The sequence below is a fragment of the Ochotona curzoniae genome, unplaced genomic scaffold (assembly GCF_017591425.1).
Source record: "Ochotona curzoniae isolate NIBS_2020 unplaced genomic scaffold, NIBS_Ocur_1.0 contig_2861, whole genome shotgun sequence".
Classification (NCBI taxonomy): Eukaryota; Metazoa; Chordata; class Mammalia; order Lagomorpha; family Ochotonidae; genus Ochotona; species Ochotona curzoniae.
In genome coordinates this window covers 3,286,995-3,308,706 of record NW_024465620.1, presented here as the reverse complement: position 1 = coordinate 3,308,706, position 21,712 = coordinate 3,286,995, and the positions used below count along the sequence as shown (strand labels likewise).

Here is a 21,712-nt window from a genome sequence, read left to right as displayed (position 1 = left end):
CCCAGGAGTTTGGGTTGGCTGAGCAGGCTCCCAGGGACAAATGTGGGGATGGGAAGGAGGAAGAGATTAGGAGTGGGGAAGGCAGGAAAAATGCCCGCAGCTAGCAAGGTCGATCCTATCAGAGGTCTGCTCTTCACTGCTGCCCGGAGCCAATGGGGCTTCAGATCGGCTACACCTGGGCCCACCCTCGGGGCTGGTCCTGCACCTGAGAGCTACTGAGTGGGGAGTCAGAGCAGAAGTGGGAAAGGGCAGAGAGCGTAAGAGACACAGACAGAGTAGCAGAGACAGGGAAAAGATACAGAGAGAAAGAGAGACAGAGACAGACACCGAGAGAGGTTCCCGGAGCTTCTCCGTCCGTGCAGAACCCAGCATGTGGGGCTATCTGTCTCTATTGCCTATCTTCCTGGCCCTGTGGGCTACTGCTGGCATCTGGATCGTGTGAGTTGCCCAGGCCGGTGGGGGAGGGCCGCAGTAGGGTCTAGGAACCCGGCTGTGGCCAGAAGACAAGAAAGAGCTGACAGCACGTGTCTTCTCGTCCCTCAACCCCAGGTTCGGAATTGCTGTGATCAATAGGACAGTGGACCTCTCAGAGGGCTTTCCCTACATCAGGTAGCTCGGGGACTGGGGTAGAGATGTGGGGACATCGGCTTGGGGGCAGAGGGGGCGGCCCACGTGCGACACCTTCCGCCTTCCCTCCCCAAGCTTTTGCGGATCCTACCCTCCTCAGAGCTGCATCTTCAGCCAGTTCCTCAACATGGGTGCTGCCATGGGTATGTGCCAACGCAGTCCCTCCTCCCTCAGACCCCAGTGCCAGGCCCACCCAGGGGAGCCCTGGGACCCCAGCCCGTGGTCCCCCACCCCCTGCTGTCTCCTGCCAGCTGCCTGGACCTGTATCCTGCGTTACCATCAGCTCCGGGACTGGGGTGTGCGGACATGGCTTAACCAGATCGTCCTGTGGACTGGCCTCCTGTGCACCCTGGGCACCTCCATGGTGGCCAATTTCCAGGTGGGTAGCTAGCTGTTGGTGGCTCTGGGACCTGGGGTCTTTGGAGGGGGCTCAGCCGCATGGCCTCCTGGGAAGCAGATTCTAAGCCTGCCAAGGTGGAGGAGGGCAGGAGGCCCAAGGTCTTGGACTGTTCTCTGGTACATGAGCAGACGGCTCGGCGTGGTAGCCTAGTGGCTAAATCCTTGCTTTGAATACACCAGGATTTTTTAAAATTATTATTTATTTATTTTATGCACCAGGATCTCTTTTTGTTGGTTTGTGTCCCACTTGCTCCACTTCCCATCCAGCTCCCTACTTGTGCATCCTTTGGGACTCTGCACCCATGTGGGAGACCTGGAAGTGGCTCTTGGCTTTGGATCAGCTCTGCCCTGGTTGTTGCGGCCACTTGGGGACAGAACCAACGGCTGGAAAATCTTTTTCTGTCTGTATTTCCTTTTCTCTATCTGCCTTTCCAATAAACAAACAAAAAAGAAAAGAGGACAGAGGGCCCTTACTGGTTGGGGTGCTACAGGCGGCTTTATGGGCTATGCTAGTGCTACAGGCTTAGCCCCAGGCTTCGGATGGGGCAAGGCTGCATTTACTAGGTGAGGAGAGCCTGGGGCGCTGGGTGCGGGGTAGGGGGGGATGTGGGGTGACTCCCTCACACGGTTTCCCACTTGACTCCTCCCCAGGAGAAGAACCAGCTGCCCACCCACCTGGCGGGGGCCTTCCTGGCCTTCATCGTGGGCAACGTCTACTTCTGGCTGCAGCTGCTCCTCTCATGGTGGGTCAAGGGCCTGCCCCAACCTGGAGCGCCTTGGATCCGGCAGCTGCGCCTGGCCCTTTGCAGTCTCTGCACTGCCCTCATCGTGGCCAGTATCCTTTGTCCGAGAGATCGTGGTGCCTTCGGTTCCCCTGGCACAGGCCTCCACGCAGGCTTAGGGCCCCTAAGGCAGCTAGGTACACCTTGGGTTTTACTGGCAGGTCCTCACCTAGCTGTGGTCTATGGACAGCAGTTAGCTTGGGGCATCACCCACACTGGCTTCAGACAGGATGAGTCCTAGCTCTGCCCTGGCCACCAGGGAAGGGCGTGACCCCCCTTTCACTGGCCAGTGCCACCAACCAGAGGCTGTGGTTAAACATTCACCTGCACCCACTGGATGGAGAGTGGCCTGTGGGTGAGCCTGGGTTTCCGGGTCTTTGAAGTTGCCTGTCATATTGATTGGCTCTGATGGGTGCTGTGGAGTGTTCAGAGGTGGGAGGGCTGCGGACTGTGGCCTGGAGGGGGGATGGGAGTCTGAGCGGGCACCAGTGTTCCGGGAGAGCTGGCCCTGTTGGGGGGTCAGCTTCCTCTCCGCCGACATGGAGATGGATGCCCAGACCAGGTACTCAGAGTAGGTGGGAGCTGATTCTGTTCTTGGCTGGTACCTATTGAGTGGCAAGATCCAGCTGCCCCACCCGCAGCCCACGCCTGAGCCTGGTGGTCTGATGGGAGGCCACAGGGACAGAGCTCAGGTGGCTGGCTACGCAGGAGGAGGCGAGAGCTGACACCTACTTGGGTGGATTGAACAGCCGTGGGCAGACCTGAGAGGGGCAGTGAGAGGCTGGCCTGGGTGACACAGGGAGGAGGCAGGGCTGCCTGGCTGGGCCGAGCGGGATGGGGGAGGGGAGGGACAGTGGGAGACAGGGGTCAGCAGCTAGGTCAGGGCTGCTGTGGCCTGCCGGCCGAGGTGGAGGATGGGAGTGAGCCGGGCAGAGTGTGCGGGGAAGCCCCCGTCCTTGGCTGTGACCCTTAACCCCCACGCGCAGTGATCATCCTCCATGCCTGGACGCTGCGCTCCGCCTCTGCCATCTGCGAGTGGGCAGCTGCCATGTTGCTCTTCCTGCAGTTCGGCCTCTTTGCGGTGGACTTCTCGTGCCTGGAGGGCTGCAGCCTGTGTCTACACCCCGGGCCCGGCCTCAGCCCGCCGCCCGCCGCCCTGCAGGTCCAGCTGTCACAGGCGCTCTGACCGAGGCTTGGTCTCACTGGTGATGCCGGAGCAAGGAGGGGCCAGTGTGGGCACCCTCTGAGAGGAACTGTGGGGCCCCCTCTGGTCAGCCACCTGGCTGGCCGGGGGGGGCAGTGGGCACCACTGACTGCTGATTGCTCCGCCCGGAGCCAGTGTGTGGAGGGCACTTGAGCTGATCAGCCAGAGCCAGCAGCGCCTGGCCCTGCCACTGGCCCTGCCCCTGCCGTCAGAGGCGCCCAGCAAGCGAGAGGCCAAGGCCAGCGGCTGTCCCTGATCAAGGCTATTTATTATTATTATTATTGTTTTTTTGTCGCCGGTGGAATCAGAGACACGGACGCAGGCAGGATCACGCGAAACCAGAATTCCTTCCGGAAAAGCAAATCCGTACAGAAGGTTGTCGGGGTGGGGGAAGGGAGGCGAGGGGCCCAGGGAGGGGAGAGTTGGGGATGACAGGGACAGAGGGCCCTGTCCGGATCTGCTAAGCCGCCCCAACCAGCTCCCGTCCCTCCCCCACCCCACCCCACTGAGAGATCAATAAATAAAATAATAAATTAATCAATAAATAAAATAGAAACAACTCCCCCGCCCGTTCCCCCAAGCCTCCCCCCACTGGGCACGGCCCCGCCCTGGAGCTCATCCCGGCAGGGCAAGGTCGGACAGTGTGTGTCCCCACCCTCCCGTCTTAACTCCTTGGGCCTTATTTACAGATTCACAGTTGGGGGGCAGGGAAGGGGGTGGAGGGAGCTCCCCTCCTTCCCCAGCCCCCTGGGGTCAGGGCAAAGGGGTCCCATTGGTGGCCAGGAGCTTCTTGTCCTTGGGGGGCCCTCGGCGGGGGGAGCTGCTCAGCTCTGGGTCTGGGCGGCTGGGTGGGGGCTGCAGGCTTCGGGGTGGGGTGCCGGCAGGCCGAGTCTGAGCCCCATTCTTCTCATCTGTGAGGGAGGAAGAGGTGGAGGCTCCTTATCCCAGGGTCTCTCGGGAGTTCTCCCCCCCACAACATCCGCAGCCGCTGGGGCGGCACCTCAGGCTCCCCCTGTAGCCTTTGTGGCTTTGGGAGCTGGGCCGAGCTCTGTCCATGGTGGTTGACTTTGTGACTTGGTTCTGGTCAGACTAAGGGAGAGGGGCTTCCTGCATGTGTGTGAGCTGGGGGCCACTCTCGTGTCAGTCTGGCGCCCTTAGAATGAAGCCACTTCTTCACCATCAGCTGCAGAGAGGTTTCTGCAGGTGGGGGTGGGGATGCAGAGGGACCTTGTCGCCATAGCAACGCCCACCTGATTCTGAGGCTGGGCCTCCCTCTTGGTCAGACTGGTGGCTGAGGCCTGGGGGCTCTTGATGGTCCTGCCGGGGTGGTTGGGCCCCTGGTTGCTAAGGTCAGCTTTCCCTGGTAACCGGTCCAGCTTCTGGTTGCTGGGGCAACCAGGAGAGAAACTGCTTTTTCCACATAGAGGAAATGGAGGGGGTCCAGATAACTGCTCCTCTAAGCCTGCCCCCACTACACACACAAGGCATGAGTGGCATTCCTGGGCCTTCCCCCCAGTACCTCCACCTGTTGCCAGAGATGGAGAAACAGCCCCTCCCGAGGAAGTGCTGTGGATGGGAGAAGAGCCCTCCCTGGGGACCCAGTGATGTTCCCTCAATGAGAGCCAGGCACTGTCCTGGCACCCAGGCATGTCACTGGTAAGCAGCGGCCATTGTCCGAGACCAACACGGCCCAGACTGGTCCCAGGCAGGGGCCTCTGACCCTGGGACTCAAGGCCACCCTGGCTGCTGCCTCCTCCCCAGGGAAGGCAGAGGAGTCTCCAGGGAGCAGGTTGCTAACACACTTAGGGCTGGGACAGAAGCCCTAGCCAAGTCCAGGATCTGCTGGGGCCTTTGTCACGGGCCTTATTAGCTCCAGACCCAGCACTGAATCCGAGTTACCCCATTATCTGTAAGCCGCCCAGCCTACGGAGGTTGGTGGTCGCTGCCTGATGCCAGATGGGCTGGGACGCCTCAGCAACACACCCAGGCTGCAGTGTCACCTCAGCTCTGGTCCTGGTTTCAAAGGAATCCCGCTCCTTGGCAACCAGTGGCACCAAGCTTTAGGGAAGCGGGATCCTGGAAGCACAGACCTTGTCCTTCCCGACAACCAAGCTTCCCGCCCTGGTTGCTAAGGACCATGGGGCCTCACTATAGAGTTGGGGAGGCTTGGAAGCTGATATAGTGGGAGTCCTGCAGGGAGGGTGGTCTGGGGCATACCAGCACTCCCTCTCAATTTCAGGGAGGCCAGGTATGGCTAGGGCTCCCCATCTGGTCAGCAGGAAGCCCACTGCCCCCAACACAAACTTGACCCCCTGGGGATCTCTGGGGATTGGCTGGCTGTCCTGCAGGGGGCTAGGGAGTAAGTTCCAGGCTCCAGGGGCACATGCTCCCAGCTGTGCACATCAGGGCTTCCCACACCCACCTGCCAGGGCCTGCACGGAGGGCTGGTCATGCGTGCTCAGCAGCTGGGCCTGGATGGTCTCCACCACACGCTTGAACCGGCGGCTGGGGCCTGGAGAGACAGAGGGTCAGGCTTGGGCAGGGCCAGATGCCCAGGCCTTCGTCCATTTCCTGCATAGGGGGGGACCAGCACCCACATGCAGTCTGTCTCATATAGAAGACTGATTTGTAGAATCTGGCTCACTCCCCAGAGGCCCACAGCAACCAGCCCCTCAACGGGGCCTCCCACTCGGGACTCAAGCATTGAGCCATCACTGCGGCCCCCCAGGGTGTGCTAAAACTGAAACCGCAGGGGGGTCTGCGTCCTGGGGTGGAGAAAACAGGAAGCCAGATCTGCTCTGGGACTGGGTTGGCCCAGGGCAGCTTGGGTCAGAGCCCCTCCACGCAGGCTCGTCTGCTGGGCGTGGTGGACGAGGTGCAGGGATGAGCCCAGGTTGCCAGGACTTGGGACCACACCAGCTGGAAGCAAGGCCTTCTGCAGTTTTTATCCATTTTTTCGCTTTGAATTTGCAACTTGAAATTGAGTTTGAATTTGAAAGGCATAGATCTTCCATCTGCTGCTTCACACTCCATACAGCTGTACACGCCAGGACTGCGCTAGGCTGATGCCAGGAGCAGGGACACTCAGTCCGGGTCTCCAACGTGGGTAGCAGGAACCCACCCTTTACCCCTCACCTCTGCCCCAAGGGCTTGTGTTGGCAGAGAGCTGAAACCAGGACCCAAACCAGGACACTCGTGGACAGCCTGTGGGCATTTTTGAAGTGCTAAGCCAAATTCCTGATTGTCTAGAGTTAGGCTGCACTGGGCTCAGAGGAGGGGCTGTCTGCCCTGGGTGCAGGGTGCCACAGCTCTGCCCTTCCGCTCTACAGGGTGAAAAGATGGGAGCTGCTCTCTTCTCATGTGAGGGGTCATTCATTGGGTCAACACGGGCCAAGCTGTCCCCGCCTTCTTCTCATGGCCCTCCCGGGCCACCGTCCTAGTCCAGACTCACCAGAGATGAGTGTAAATGTGACCGAGTAGATGCCGCCACCTCCACCACTGCTGCTGTCCCGCCGCGGGGAGGGCTCTGGGCCCTCGGAGGAACTGATGTCCACCTGGAAGCGGACGGGTTTCTGGAAGACGGAGGGGCCGCCGCTGGCCTTGTACTCGGCCCTGAAGCTGGTCTGTGAGAGCACGCTGTGACTCAGGCTGGGGATCTGAGCGGAGGTTGGGACACAGACAGGGTAAGACCAGGGAGTGGCAAGCTGCCTGCCCAGGGAACTAGAAGTCCCACCAACCACCTAGAGGGAAGTGTCACAAAGAAGTCTTGGGCAGGCCCCACTGCCTGCTGGGATTTGTAGTATCCTGTGCCCTACACGCAGGCTTTTGGGATGAATCCCACATGTGACAATAAACCTTCCCTGTTCTCCTGCTGCCTCCACACATGCTGGCTACAAGTCTACAAGTGCTGTGAGTCCTGGGGGACACGAGGCTGTGGCGAGGTCATGCACCCCAGGGGCTGCGGGCCCTGCACTCTGCGCTGGCCAGACAATGCAAGTCCTCACCGACAGGAAGGCATGGACAATGTCCGCTTTGATGCTGCTGAGAGGCTTGTCCTTGAGCACGAGGAAGATCTGCTCTTCTTTGTCCAGCGAGATGAAGTTCCCAAACCAGGACCGCTTGGCCAGCCTGAGTGCGAGGAGTCGGACGCAAAAGGGTCAGGAAGACGCCACGGAGGGGGAGGTGGCCTCCTCTCCACCGTCCCCGCCCTTCCCTTGCTTAGACTCACTCCGGAGAGGACTCTGGCGTCAAGCTGGACATCTCCTCCGCGGTGGGGACTGGATGGGGGAGAGGGGAAGAAGGCGGCCAGCGGTCAGCCCTCCTCCTGGTGGCCAGCAGGGGGTCCTTCCTGGGTGCTCTTCACCCCCCAGCGGCTGGCACCCACTTTACCACCTCCTGCCTGCTTCTTCTAGGGAGGGCCACCTGGTTAGGCCATGGCCCCGGAGGTGGGGCTCGCAAACCCTTGGACCTACCGGGACGTGTGGCAGCTCACAGGACAGGGCGTGTCCTGGCAGTAGCTCCTCCTCCCTCCCCAATGCCTGCCTCTGAAACCCCTCTGGGCCCTGCCACCCTGGAAAGCCTGTACCCTCCAGGGACCCCGTACCCTGCATCTTGCGCCGGTGAAAGCGAGGGGAGCCCAGGAAGCTGTTTCGGATGGAGTTGAGACGACTCCGCCAGGCGGCTCCCCCGACGCCGCCGCCTGGGCTGGGCGGCGGGGTTGTCCCAGGTGTGCCGGTCGGACTGGCTCGGGGCGTGTGCAGAGGCGAGTGCAAGGGGGTGCCCCCTGAGGAGCGCGGGGAGCCTGGAGGGCCGGGCAGGGGTGTGGAGCGGGCGCTTGGGGGCGGGGGCTGCTCCCCAGCGCCCCCACCCCTGGGACCCCGAGAAGGTAGCGTCTGTGTTTTGGAAGTCGGGGAGCCCCCACCTCGGGCCTCATCTCCAGTCCCAGGCTCCGGCGAGAAGGAAAAGACAGGACTCTGTGAACAAATGCAGACAGGTGAGGACTACCTCTCCCAGGTGGTCCTGGGAGACCCCCACCGTGCCTGCTCCTGAGGCATGCTAGCCGTAGTATTACAACTGGTGCCAGTCTCAAACTCTAATACCATGCTCAGAGCCCAGCAGCTACTGGGGGTGCACATAGGTACACCTCTGGCCAAGCTCAGAGGTGGTAAGTGCTCGATTAACTAAACGGATGCATGAACCCGCTTTCAGAGGGACGCATTGGTCAATGGGTTGGAACAGTTCAAGCCCTGGGCTTTTGGCCATCCACAAACAAAATGGCATTATGGGAGCTGCACTCTGAGTGGCTCACTTTGTAGGGCAGACTTCACCCCTGACCCCCCGCGATTGCACAAGGGGCCTTACCCTTGGGCTGCTGAGAGGGCTGGAGGACAGGCCAGTGGACGCACCGCTGACGCTCCGGGATCTGTTTCCAGGGGCAGAGCAAGTCAGGAGGGAGGGACTCAAAGGACTCAGCAGACCTCACAGTGGCCGCACGGCCCATCCACATGCAGACATGGCGGAGCCGGGGCTGGACCCGCGGCTGGAGAAGCAGGGAACGGTACATCCTCCTGGGGGCCCACCTCTGGCTGTGCTGGGCCATCTCCAAGGCCCGCCGGGTGGGCACTGGGGAGCCACCGCCCCCGGCGTCCGTGATGCTCAGGACCTCCATGGACTTGCGTTCTGGCCGTCGTTTCCCATGCCGGCTCAGCATGGGAGAGTCCACACGCTTCCGGGGTGGGTCTGAGGAACAAGAGGGTCCGTGTGAGCAACAGGCAAGTGAGCCCGGTGGTCCCAGGTATTCACAGAACAGCCTTACAATCACATAGATGGGGAGCCAGCCCCGAGCGTAGGGGGCTTTGACGAGGGTCACAGAACAGCCCCTTTCCTCCCTTGGGAGTCCTGGGGTCTGGACTCCCAGCCCCTTCTCTCCGGGAACACCTGCCTGCCAGCCTCCACGCCTTCCCGGCCCCGCCTTCTCACCAATGTCATTCCGGGGAGGCAGGTCCTGGTCCTCACAGCTGGGATACCGCTCCTTCCGATCCAGAAGCAGATAGTAGATCATCTTTTCCTGGTTCTCCCTGAAGGAGGGGTTTGGGGTACGTGGAGGGGGTGGAGGTCAGAGGTCAGCGCCAAGAGGCGCCCGAGCCCCTCCTAGCTGGGTTGTCTGCTGTGACATGATCCTGAGCTATGTGTGTGGCTGAGTTCTTCCAGATCAGCGTGCGCCATGCTACCACTTGGCATGAGAGCGCGTCCCGTTTGTAAACACTACATAAGGCGCTGTCTGGCTTTGTCTCTGCATTTATTCGTGCTTTTCGCCGTGTGTCAGCCTCTTCCCGGCGGGTCCCAGCTGCAGTGAAGCCCCCAACAGTGCACCCCTGCCGGCTCGCCCACTGCAGGCACAGGGCAGGTGCGGGCAGCTTGGGGTCTTACTCTTCGCTGCGCAGCTCGCGGTGCAGCCGCTCGCGGTCCCTAAAGCATCCCAGGGAAGCCATGCTCTCCAGCACATCAGGGTCCAGTTCTCCGTTGGAAGGCAGACTCCGCATGGCTACCCGGCGGCCTGGGGCCGGCTCCAGGCATGGGTCCGGCTCATGTTTCCCGCCCCTAGGACGTGGGGAGAAGAGAAATAGGAAAGTATAACAAGTATGCTTATTCATGTGTCAGAGTTCCAGGGCCACACCATGCTCCAGTCTTAGGAATCCAGGAGTCCAGACCTCAGGCCCTCCACCCTCAGACCAGCCGTCCAAGCCCAAGCCCCACCTCCCTCTGACCCCCACATTCCTTCAGTCAAGTACAAGTTCTCTCACTCACCATGGAGACCCCAGGCCATACCCCCAGTCTGCCCTCCTGCTTTGATCCCCCCCTTCCTCCCCAAGGCACCCGGGCGCTGGTCCCCCACATACTCACAGGTACCAAGGATGTTTCTGAATCTGCTCCAGCTGTGAGGGGTGGATGGGAGAGGCAGAAGTGAGAACCATGCAGTGTGCACACAGTAGGCATGGGGGTCAAGTTGATGGGGGCAGCATTGGGGTCCCCCTAACCGGGCCTCGTCCCCTGCTTCCCCCACTGGCCAGATGGTGGACCACGGCTCCCCCTAGAGGCGGCCTAGCCTGCGGCCCTGCACATGCGCAGTCCGACCACGCTGGCCTGACCGACCAGCTTGTTGTACGCATGCGCAGTGGCTTAGCCCGCGCCCGCGAGCAGAGGGTCAGGCTGCGCATGCGCCCTCCCGCCGCCTCAGCCAGCAGCCCAAGGGTCCCGAGGACGCCCTCCCGCCCGGCCGCACTCACACTGAGCCTCTTCTCCGGCTCCACCTCGATCATCCCCCTCAGGAGGCTCTGGCAGTCCGGCGGGATGAAGTGGGGCATGTGGAAGACGCCGCGCTTCACCTTCTCCAGCAGCTGGCGCAGGTTGTCGTCGTCGAAGGGCAGCGCCCCCTGTGCAGGAAAGGGGACCCCTCACACACGGCCTGCTCGTGGGCCTCCAGCCACGGGCTGCCCCAAAAACAAACCAAGAAAGCCTCACTTCTGGTTTTCCTTCATTCAGTCAACAAACGGGCAGTTCCCCTGACAGGCCCAGCCCTGGCCTCGGCTGCCCCTTGCGGACGGGAGCAATCAACAGCTGGAAATGGAGGCACTGGCGATGGGGCGCGGGCTGGCCCCAGATGGCACAGAGGGGAGAGAGAGGCAGTGACTATGGAGCCGGCCCAGGAACCCCGGCGGCAGTCTCTGTGATACAGTGGGTTTCTGGGGTTTACGCAGGACCCCTGCCCAAGCCCGGCACAGGGCACAGGGCACAGGGCAGGGAACAGTGCTTAGGAGCAAGGCTGCTGGTGGCTGTGTGTCCTTGGGAAAGTCACCTTTACTTAGGATAACAATGGCCACCTCCCAGGAGCGTCAGAATTCCCAGGCTAATAACTTGTTACACATTGCACAGCCAATGGCACCCCGACGCACCTCAGGCTCTGAGCTAACTGCTGGAGACAGCGGGCAGGGGACAGACAGGCCATGCCCCTGCCCTAGTGGGGCTTGGGCTGGGCAGTGCCTGGCACTCAATCCGTGTGCAGTGGGACAGTCACACTGCCATAGTCAAGTGGGGAGGCACGTGACCAGCAGCACGAGGGGAGCCCGTGTAGCAAGGGAGTCAGGGAAGGCCTCCTGGAGGAGGTGACCGTGTGAGTCGCTAAGGTCCCTTCCAGGTCTGAGGCCTGCAGACGGAGAATGCAGGCTGTGTGGGGACAGAGAAGGGGAAGGGAAGCTGGGAGCAGATTTTGGGGGACAGGAAACTTGGGTGTAGCCCAGTTGCATGAGGTGCCAGCATGAGCCTTAATTTCTCCTCTGCAAAGGGACACCAATACTCGCATGTTGGGCAACAGTGTGGGTTCAAAATGACAGCAGCCCGGTCGGTTCTCATTCTTCGCAGCATCGGTGGTGGGCTCACGCCACGGGAAACAGTCAACGCTGAGTCATCGCGCCTAAAGGAAGCGCGGCCAGGGTCCTGTGACCTCTGTGGTCGCACGCCTTTGTCAGCCGACCACCACAGAACCTGATTTTCAGGTGTTTCTATTAAAAGACACCTTGCTTGCACGCAGTTGCCTTGACACTGAACTCACTGACAGCACTGCTAGCCACACCGGGCTGACCTCAGCTGGCCTGCTCATCTTCCTCCCGACACACACCACACACGGCCTCTGGCTGGGGGACACCGGTGGCTACCAGGACGAGATCAACAACACCGACCGACCGCAGTGCAAAGCAGAAGATGCCAGCAGACTGCACAGAGAGGTGGAGTGTGGAACACTGGGAGCACAGAGGGCAGGAGAGTCCACGCTGCCCGGCCACAGCCAGGATGGGGAAGGCACCGCAAAGCCTGGCTCATGGCTTAGCTACATTTTCTCAGCACTGTTTGCAAATGATTACTGGCGTGAAATGACAAATCATAACGGCTCGTTATCCAGTGAGCTCCAGGGCCTGGACAAGCACGCTTTGACCGGAGCCCTCAGAACTGCAGGCCAGCGCGGGGGAGCCAGGGACAGAACTCAGCTGGGTGGGCTCCAGAGCTGCGCCCGGGTCCCCAGCTGAGCCCCTCACCAAGTGCCCGTGCACTGTGGGACCCAGGGAAGGAGCGCCTGGGGTCTGTCAGCCCAAGACATACGAAGCAACTGGCTAGGGAACAGCCGTGTGCCCGTCACATCTCTCCGCGGTGGCGAAGTGACCTCAGGTAACGTGCTGGGCATAGTGACTGCTTCTTTGTTCGTCACCCATGTGTTGATGGGGGCTCAGGACGCACCAAGTCTGGGGTTGCAGAGGGGAGCCAACCAAAGCAGAACAAATGCCCGGACATGGGCTCTGACTGCAACCTGGGTGACAACTCTGAGTGGCCATGAGAGAAGGGGACCTGACATGGTGGGAATAGGGAGGCCAGGGGAAGGGTTCTTGAAGAGGTGACCACTGAACTGACAGCTTAAGAATGTCCTCTGTGGACCTGACAGTAGCCTAGTGGCTAAAGTCCTCACCTTGCACGTGCCGGGATCCCATATGGGCACCGATTCATGTCCCGGCTGGTCCCATTTCCCATCCAGCTCCCTGCCTGTGGCCTGGGAAAGCAGCCGAGGATGGCCCAAAGCCTTGGGACCCTGCACCCGCCTAGGAGACCCAGAAAGAAGCTCCTGGCTTCTAGCTTTGGATTGGCTCAGATCTGGCTATTGCGGCCACTTGAGGAGTGAATCACTGGACGGAAGATCTTCCTCTCTGTCTCTCCTCTGCTCTGTATATCCGACTTTCCAATAAAAGTAAATTTTTAAAACTTTAAAAAAATAAAAAAGAATGTCCTCCATATCCTTACTATGTAAGCAATGGAGCTAGTTCAGATGGAGTAATGTTTGCAAGCCTGGGCAAAGGCCCTGTGTCAGGAGCTGGGCTGACTGCCGCTGGCCTGGTTGTTGGAGACAAGGCAGTACTGCAGGCTTGTCCTGAGGGCCAGCTCTGCTCTGCAGCCACTGACCAAGCCGGGCAGGTGCTGCCGGAGGCTCTTCTTAAAACAACCCAAAGGTCTGTGAGAGCTTTGCCCTGGCACCAAGCAGGTGCTCCTGGACCCTGATCTGTTGGTGGGTGATTCACTGGGATTGTTCTAGAAACACAGCCAGAGTAGCAAGGGCATCTCACCACGAGCAGGGCGAAGAGGATGACCCCACAGCTCCACATGTCTGCCCGGCGGCCGTCGTATTTCTCGCCCTGGCCAGGAGAAGGGTCCAGTCAGCCACAACCCTCTCCCACTGCCACCTGCACTCCTCTGTCCCCTCCACCAGCCCGGCACTCACCTTAATCACCTCGGGACACGCATAATGGGGTGACCTGAGGGACAGAGATGGGCGGCGTGAGTCTCAGGCAGGCTCGAGGCCCTCCCCGGGGGCTCGGGCAGCCAGCCCCACTCACCCGCAGCTGGTCTCCAGCAGACTGTCCCCCACCTGCAGGGAGGCCATGCCAAAGTCCGCGATGCGAATGTTGTTCTTCTCGTCCAGCAGCAGGTTCTCGGGCTTCAGGTCCCTGTGGCTGAGGCAGGCGGGCGGCGCTCAGCTGGGAGGCCTTGGAGGGAGACACATCTGGGGACGTCTGATGACCCCCAGCACAAGCAGGGCCCATGGTGCGAGGAAGAGGACGCCCTGTGCCCTGGCCCTGGCTCCCTCCTGCCCACTCAGGGCCCTTCCTTCCTTCCTCAAGTCTGGGTCATTTTGTAGGGAATTCCCAAGACATGGTAATATTGTATTCCCAAACATGAGAATAAGGTAGCCATTAAAAAAAAAAAAAGACTTTCGGACTATTTCCAAAACGCATAATAAAGAAGAATGCTTCCACCCCGAGCACGAGCACGGTGCTGCTTCCTGCTGCTTCCTGCCCGGAACCTCTCGTCCAGAGCTGCTCCAGGTTTAAGGTTAATGCCTTGGGGAAGGTGAACTCCACAGCTCTGCAGTTTAATCTGGGTCACACCTGTGGTGAAGGCTGTTGATTACCGCCCCCTGCAGGTCAGAGCTTTCATGACAGGGCTTTGATGGTCCGAAGCGTGTTTTCAACCAAACCTAACCCCTTTGCATCCCCACCCCACCTCCAAAAAGCTAAAGGAGAGGGCCATGAACAGGCAAAGCAGGCTGAAAGACAAGGATAATCCACGTTACACCTTCACTGGTCGGAAAGTGCTGCAAAGCTAAAATGCCACCTGTGCTTCCAACATCACGTACGGGGGCACCAGCTTAAGTCCCAGCTTCTCTGCTTCAGGTCCAGCTCCCTGCTTTTTTATTCTTTTTAAGATTTATTTATCTTTATTGGAAAGGCAGGTATACAGAGAGAAGAAGACACAGAGAGAAAGATCCTCCATTCACTGATTCACTTCCCAAGTGGCCACAATGGCTGGAACTGAGCAGATCTGAAGCCAGGAGCCCAGAGCCTCCTCTGGGTCTCCCACACAGGTGCAGGGTCCCAAGGCTTTGGGCCGTCCTCTGCTGCTTTCCCAGGCCACAGGCAGGGAGCTGGATGGGAGGTGGACCATTAAGACTTAAACTGCTGCCTGTATGGGATGGTGGCACTGGTGGCAGAAGTTTAACCTCCTTCTCAAAACAAATGAGATAAATCTTCAAAAAAAATTTAATACAAACTATATTACATTCTAACAAATGAAATTTTGGAAACACATACTGATGGGGGCCTGGCAGCGTGGCCTAGCAGCCAAAGTCCTCTCCTTGAACACACTGGGATTCCATATGAGTGCTGGTTCTAATCCCGGCTGCTCCACTTCCCATCCAGCTCCCTGACTGTGGCCTGGAAAAGCAGCAGAGCATGGCCCAAAGCCTTGGGACCCTGCACCCATGTGGGAGACCTGGAGGAGGCTCCAAGCTGCTGGCTTTGGATTGGCACAGCACCGGCCATTGTGGTCACTTGGGGAGTGAATCATTGGACAGAAGATCTTCTTCTCTGTCTCTCCTCCTCTCTGTGTATCTGACTCTGCAATAAATAAATAAATAAATAAATAAATAGATCTTAAAAAGAAAAAGGAGCTGCCACTGTGATGTGGGCATCCCATATGAGCACTGGTTCATGTCTCCAATGGTCCTTATTTTTTTTTTTTTAAGTGCAAACTCAGATATATATAGAGAGAAGAGGAGAGACAGAGAGGACGACCTTCCGTCCAATGATTTACTCCCCAAGTGACCCCAACAGCTGGAGCTATGCCAATCCGAAGCCAGGAGCTTGGAGCTCTTCCGGGTCTCCCACGTGGGTGCAGGGTCCCAAGGCTTTGGCCGTCCTCGACTGTTTTCCCAGGCCACAGGCAGGGAGCTGGATGGGAAGTGGGGCTGCCGGGATTAGAACCGGCGCCCATATGGGATCCCGGCGTGTTCAAGGCAAGGACTTCAGCCGTTAGGCCACCGCGTCAGGCCCGACCCACTGGTCCTCTTTTGATCCAGCTGCCTGATGACACAACTGGGGAAATGGTAGAAGATGGCCCTGCACCCATATGGGAGACACGGAAGAAGCTCCTGGCTGCTGGTTTCAGCCTGGCCCAGCCCAGGCCACTGCTGACATTTGGGGAATGAACTAGTGGTAGACCTTTTTCTATGTGTATCTCTCCAGATATAAACTCCGTCTTTCAAATAAATCAGCCTAAAAGAAAAAAGACTTCGACAGACAGAGGATATTTATGGAGAGAAGGAGAGGCAGAGAGAAAGATCTTCCACCTGCAGGTTCACTCCCCGAATGGCCATAGCAGCCAGAGCTGAGCCAATCTGAAGCTAGAAGCCAGGAGCTTCCTCCAGGTCTCTCACACAGGTGTAGGATCCCTAAGCTTTGGGCCGTCTCCACTGCTTTCCCAAACTATAAGCAGGGAGCTGGATGGGAAGTGGAGCAGCCAGGACATGAACCGGTGCCCATATAAGATCCTAACCCTTGCAAAGTGAAGATTTAGCCAGTGAGCCCTCAGTCTGGGCCCCAGGAATTATTTTTAAAGATAAGAATAACTAGAAAAAGGGCCTGGCATGATAGCGTAGCGGTTAAAGGCCTTGTCTTGAATATGTCGGGACCCCATATGGGTGCCGGTTCTAATCCTGGTGGCCCCGCTTTCCTTCCAGCTCCCTGCCTGGGGTCTGGGAAAGCAGTCGAGGACGGCCCAAAGCCTTGGGACCCTGCACCCACATGGGAGACCTGGAGGAAATTCCTGGCTGCCGGCCTCAGCTTGGTGCAGCACCGTCTGTGGTGGTCACTTGGGGAGTGAGCCATCAGAGGGAAGATCTTCCTCTCTTCCTCTCTGTATATCTGCCTTTCCAATAAAAATAAATATATTTTTAAAAAATAACTAGAATAAAGAGTTTTTATAGCTCAATAACAAGAATTTAAGAATAATTAAAATGGGCAAAAATCTAAATGAAAATTGCATCAAGAAAATATGCAGGGGCTAGCACTGCTGCTCAGCAAGTTAAACCACTGCTTGAAGCTCTGGCATCCCATACAGGCACTGACCGGTTCAAGTTCCGGCTGCTTCACTTGTGATCCAGCTCCCTGTTAAGGCACGTGGGAAGGCAGTGGGGCATGACCCATGGGGCAGACCCGGATGAAGGTCTGGCCCTGGCCGGGGCAACAATTGGTGAGTGAGCCAGAGGGTGAATGACGCCCTCCTTCTCTCTGTAAGTCTGCCTTTCGAATAAATAAATACATATATGAAAATATCTATATCTATATCTATGCATACAGAAATGGCCAGCGAGCACATAGAAAGATTGACAACATTAGCGATCGTCGGGGAACTCCAATCAAAAGCAGGAGATCCCATGTCACACCTGATCAAATGGCTACAAACCGAAAGACGGTAACGGGTTGGTGAAGATGTGTGGGGATGGGATGCTGCAGACATGGCAAACGGTCAAACCACTTCAGGAAGCAGTTTGGCAGACTAGAAGACAAAGTTTTCCTATGACCCAGCCCTTCCAGGCCTGTGTGTACCCAAGGGAATTAGCTCAGAAGGTGGTACAACCAAAATGCCCCCAGTGGACATGTGAGTAAAGCAAACGGGGTCTGGCACACGGGAATATTGGTCAGCCAGGAGCGTGATGAGGCTCTGGTGCAGGGTCAGTGTGGATGACCCCTGGAGATACACTGCTGAGGAAACGACGCCAGACCCACCAGACATGGCACTCCAGGAGTCCACTGGTAGGAAATGTCTCAAGTGGTCAGGCCACAGAGACAGGAAGCTCATTAGTGTTCGTCAAGGGCCGTGGGCAGGGCCAATGGGAAGTGACTGCTTCATGGGCACAAAGTAATGAAAATGTTACAAAATTATAGAAGTGACACATGATACCATGAATATATGGAAAACCACTGAAATCATAAGCTTCAAAGGGCGGATGGGTTGGCATGTGAGTTGGAGCCCCACAATGTTTTTCAAAAGGAAGACAGCTTCACTGGGGGCTGACCGCACTGGCTTTGACTCAGCGTGCCCGGGCCTGCCCTGTGGGCAGCCCTCGGGCCGTGCCCTCACCAGATGGAGTAGCTGTGGCAGAAGTCCAGGGCTGACACGATCTGCCGGAAGAACTTGCGAGCCTCCTTGGGTGTCAGCCTTCCCTTCTTCACCAGGTAGTCGAAGAGCTCTCCCCCAGAGACGTGTTCCAGAACCAGGTACCTAGAGACAGACGGGGCAGAGGGCTAGAAGACACCAAAGAGGCTGGCCTCCCCTTGGGAGGCAGAGAACCCCAATTTCAGGGACCCCTAGGAGAGAGATTCCATGTCCCGTCAGTCTCCAGGAGGAAGAGATTGCAATTTCCATGAGTCCCTGGGATAAAGAGGCTCCTAGGTGGCTTCCGAGGCAGTAGCACTTTTAGAGACACCTCCTGATGCACGTGGTGGGCACGGACCCCAATCAGAGGACCTGGAGAAATAAAGGTGCCCTCCCACTTTCATTAGCCCCTGAAAAGCCGAGCCTCAAATTCCCAAAAGCTTCTTACATGGAGGACCTTCAATTCCCACAGATGCTTGAGCAGTGACAGTGCCAATGTGGGTCAGTCCCAACCAACTCCTCAGAGGTCCGAGAGTGCAGCAGTCAGTCCCTGAGAGGTTAAAAACTCCAACTCCCATGAGCCTCTGGGATGGACTGCCAGTTCCCATCAGCCATCCTAAAGACCCCAATCCCATCAGTCTCTGAGAGGTTAAAACCTCAATCCTCGCCAACTCACAGCGACACAAAAGCTTGATTTCTTATGAGACCTTGGATGGCCAAGACCTACTGACAGCAGAGTAGGTCATAACACTGGCCCCTCCCTGTGGCCACACCTGACAGAGCCTGAGAACTACAATTCCCATGAGTCCCTGGGGCTTGGGCAGCTTGGTTCAGGGGAAGCCTGCACCAGCATCTGATGAATGCTAGTTCATCCCGGGCACTGAGTGGAGGGGCAAGAGGGCTGTCCCTTTCCCAGCCCAGCTGTCCTGCGGGTCACCAGCGCCTTGGACAAAGAGTCTCATTTTCTGTAGCCTGGACAGCTGGATCCCTCCTCTCTGCTCTTGGGCTGGGAGGCGGGCGCGGGGGGCGGGGGGAGAGGTCATTGACTTTGAGATATTGACTCAGAGCTTTTGAGGGGGCTCATTGTTGGGGTGTCCAGCCACGGCACCCAGATGTGGGGAAGAGAGCCCTCCGTGCATCTGATGGGGTCACCTTGGGCTTCTTGGGTCCTGGGAAATGGGACCACACATGAACCTGCAGCCCGGGACCGGGGAGGCCAGTGTGGCACCAGGGGGACACATGTGGTCCTGCCCGGGGGACTCGTTTCTGGAAGGCACGGGGGGCACAGGAGAGCTGGGTGTCTATAAATACCTACAAATATTTCTTGTTCTCGTAGACGTCATGGAGCTTGAGCACGTGCGGGTGTTCGATGAGCTTCAGGATGGCGATCTCTCGCTCCACCTGAGGGGCAGGAGGAACACGCAGGGGCAGAACTCAGCATGGCCTGCCACCTGCACCGCAGCCCCAGGGGACCCGGGCCCTGCCACTGCACGGGCACACTCGGGTACAAACACACACGCCTTCATCAGCATGGAGTCACACTTGCTCACACATGTGAGCACACACCTCCTGTGCCAGCTCACACACATGAACACACACGCACAGACAGGCACCTTTATCGACACCAGCTCACACAGACATACACACATGTACACACATACCTTCATTAGCACGGACTCTGACAACTTCTCCCGGTTCACAATCTTGATAGCAACCTTCTGACCCGTGATACAGTGGACCCCAAGTTTAACCAGCCCTGGCGAGGGAGCATGGTGATGATGTGGGGTGTTCTTCCAGAGCCCCACTGCCTCAGACCCCCCTTTGCCACCCATGAAGGTGAACAGTGGCCTGGATCACACCACTTGAGCTCCTGGGGGCCCGCCCGGCCTGCCCTCCCCTGACCGGTCCTTTCAGCATGTACTTCCCTGGTCCAAGCCCTGACCACCGTCTTGCCTCCCGCAGCCTGCCTCTCTCTCAACCCAGCCCTTGCCCGCACTCCTCCAGTTGTCAACCTTTTCAACACCCCATGTCTCCCCACATTGGCCCCTCCCCAAACCATGCTCCACTTCCTGCCAAACCCTGCTGCCTGATTCCTTTCTTCGATGCAGCCCTAGCTGGGGGCACACAAACCCTAAATGTGTCCTAGCCCCTGAGCCCGGCCTCCGTGCAGGACCTAGGACTCCAGCCCTTGCTTGCTCAGAAGTGGGGGGGCCAGGCCACTCTCTCCTTCTTGCACGCCCATAACCCAGAGATCCAGCTCAGCAGTGTCCTCATGTTCCCAGCAGGACTGGCAGTCTTGACCCTGGACCCCCAGCCCTGGCTCTTCAGCTCCCACCTGGCAGGAAGGAAGCTCTATAACCCCGCCTGCCTTCATTAGCTGTGGGTCCCGGTTCCTAGCCACTCCTGGGAGAAAGGCTACCCACGGCCCCCTTTCTCTCCCTCGGGTTTCCCACAGTGACCCAGTGTAACCTGGAAGGGGGACAGTGACACCTCAAGGCCCCTCCGCGGGGGGGTGGGGGGGAGGCTGAGGCTCCAGGGGTGGACGGTGGATGCACCTCCACCCCAGCCTGCTGCGGTACTGCACCAACACCCGCCCGCCTCAGCTCCCGCCCGCCAGCCTGCTCCTGCAGCCCAGCCTGGAGCCCCTCCAAGCTCTGCCCCACGGGGCTGGAGCATCTGGGCCAACAACTCCCCTCAACCAGACCCAGGGGTCCAGGCCCCCAGCCCTCCCCCCTCAGACCCAGGGGTCCAGGCCCCCAGCCCTCCTCCCTCAGACCCAGGGGTCCAGGCCCCCAGCCCTCCTCCCTCAGACCCAGGGGTCCAAGCCCCCAGCCCCCTCTCCCCAGAAGCCCAGAGTCTGAAGGTGCCACATCCTGGACATCCATGCAGGAGCCAGGGGTCGGGGCCAGCAGCCCCTGCCCTTCCAACACCCCGAGTCCCGCCCTCTGCCCCCTCCCCCGGCTCACCTGTCTGTCCTTTGCCCAGCGTCTTCTCCAGCCGATAGGGGCCCACATACTGGGCATGCTGGGGTGGGTGTGGGTGTGGGTGTGGGAGGTGGTAGGCAGGGGAGCCCCCGCCCCCCTCCTTGGCCCCAGACGACATGGTGCCCTTGGTCCCCCGGCCCCCCCTGCGGCCGGTCGCCCCGTCCCTCCGGTGGGGGCCGGCGACCGCTCCGCTCCGGCCCCCCCGACTGCCCCCCACTTCTCCGGGGGTCCCCAGGGGGCTGGGCTGGGCCCCCCCTGGGCGGGGGAGGGGGGGTCAGGCCCCGGGAGTCAGCATGGCCCGGGGGGGCTGCGCAGCCCCCCCTGCCCAGCCCGGGTGCGGCCGGCCCCCCCTGGCTGCGCCTCCCGCCGCTGGGGGGGGTCCGAGGTGCGGGCCAGCGGATGCTGCGGGCCGAGGTCCCCCCCGCCCCCCACGCGCCCTCTCTCCTCCGCCTCCTCCTCCTCTCCGCCTCCCCCCGCCACCTCGTCCTTTCTCTCCGGCACGCTGACATCACCATCCGGGGACTCCGGGCCCTTCCCCAAAGTTAACCCTTTCGGAGGGGGGGAGGGGAGCGGGAGGCGGGAAGGGGGCGGGCCTGGGAGCCGGAGGGATGGAGGAGCAGGAAGGATGGATGGAGGACAGGGCGGGGTAGGGCCGACACTCAGGCAGAGATGGAGAGAGCCAGGGAGAGGGAGGCTGAGATGGCAGCCGGGCTGCACACCGCGACAGACGGAGCCCAGGGAGAGAGGGACAAAGAGAGAGCTGCAGGGCAGGTGCCGGGAGACACCTCTGCTCCCCTGACCCAGGCCTCCTGGGGGGAGCCTGTGCAAACACGGGCCTCAGCACGTGTCCTGTCACAGCCCAGGGTCGCTCGCACACAGGAGGTGCGCCATCCTGGACAGCTCCTTCCGCCTCCATGAGGGAGCCAGGGGTCCGGGTCCTGGGGACCGTGAATGTGTGTGTGTTTCCTGTACTGACCCTCAGCCTCCACGGGGGTGCCTGTACCTCCTGTACAATCCCGCAGTATGCAGGTCGCGCATTCTGCCACCTCACTGCCACCTCACTGCTCACCTCCCACTGCCTATCAGATCTCCTGTCAGGTCCCCTGGAGGTGACACTTCTCTCTCAAGTCTCTTAGACAGACACCCCCCCCAAGTCTCTGCCCTGCCACCCCCATGCCACCCATCTC

The 21,712-nt window shown here is 59.4% G+C and overlaps 2 protein-coding genes across 3 annotated transcripts; one reads left to right on the top strand and one right to left on the bottom strand.

The window, feature by feature from the left end:
* The first annotated feature begins 227 nt into the window (after window positions 1-227).
* TMEM150B (transmembrane protein 150B) lies at window positions 228-2,994 on the top strand. The gene is made up of 6 exons (XM_040978241.1): window positions 228-438; window positions 550-609; window positions 703-770; window positions 879-1,006; window positions 1,678-1,861; window positions 2,795-2,994. The coding sequence occupies exons 1-6, from the start codon at window positions 371-373 to the stop codon at window positions 2,992-2,994; spliced, it is 708 nt and encodes a 235-aa protein (XP_040834175.1). The 5' UTR covers window positions 228-370.
* A 311-nt stretch (window positions 2,995-3,305) lies between these two features.
* BRSK1 (BR serine/threonine kinase 1) lies at window positions 3,306-21,042 on the bottom strand. Of its 2 annotated transcripts, XM_040978073.1 has the most exons (19): window positions 20,508-21,042; window positions 19,203-19,297; window positions 18,857-18,942; window positions 17,527-17,667; window positions 13,443-13,559; window positions 13,328-13,361; window positions 13,173-13,241; window positions 10,299-10,445; window positions 9,916-9,947; window positions 9,442-9,612; window positions 8,992-9,089; window positions 8,592-8,751; window positions 8,374-8,434; window positions 7,616-7,985; window positions 7,241-7,289; window positions 7,017-7,140; window positions 6,464-6,668; window positions 5,435-5,524; window positions 3,306-3,923 (listed from the first exon to the last, which is right to left on the bottom strand). In XM_040978073.1, exons 1-19 carry the CDS (start codon window positions 20,641-20,643, stop codon window positions 3,766-3,768), a joined length of 2,343 nt encoding a protein of 780 aa, XP_040834007.1. In that variant the 5' UTR covers window positions 20,644-21,042; the 3' UTR covers window positions 3,306-3,765. The 2 variants fall into 2 exon arrangements, with proteins under 2 accessions (XP_040834007.1, XP_040834008.1); XM_040978074.1 differs by lacking the exon at window positions 20,508-21,042 and having other exon boundaries at window positions 3,589-3,923; window positions 18,853-18,942; window positions 19,203-19,292.
* Between the last annotated feature and the right edge of the window lie 670 nt (window positions 21,043-21,712).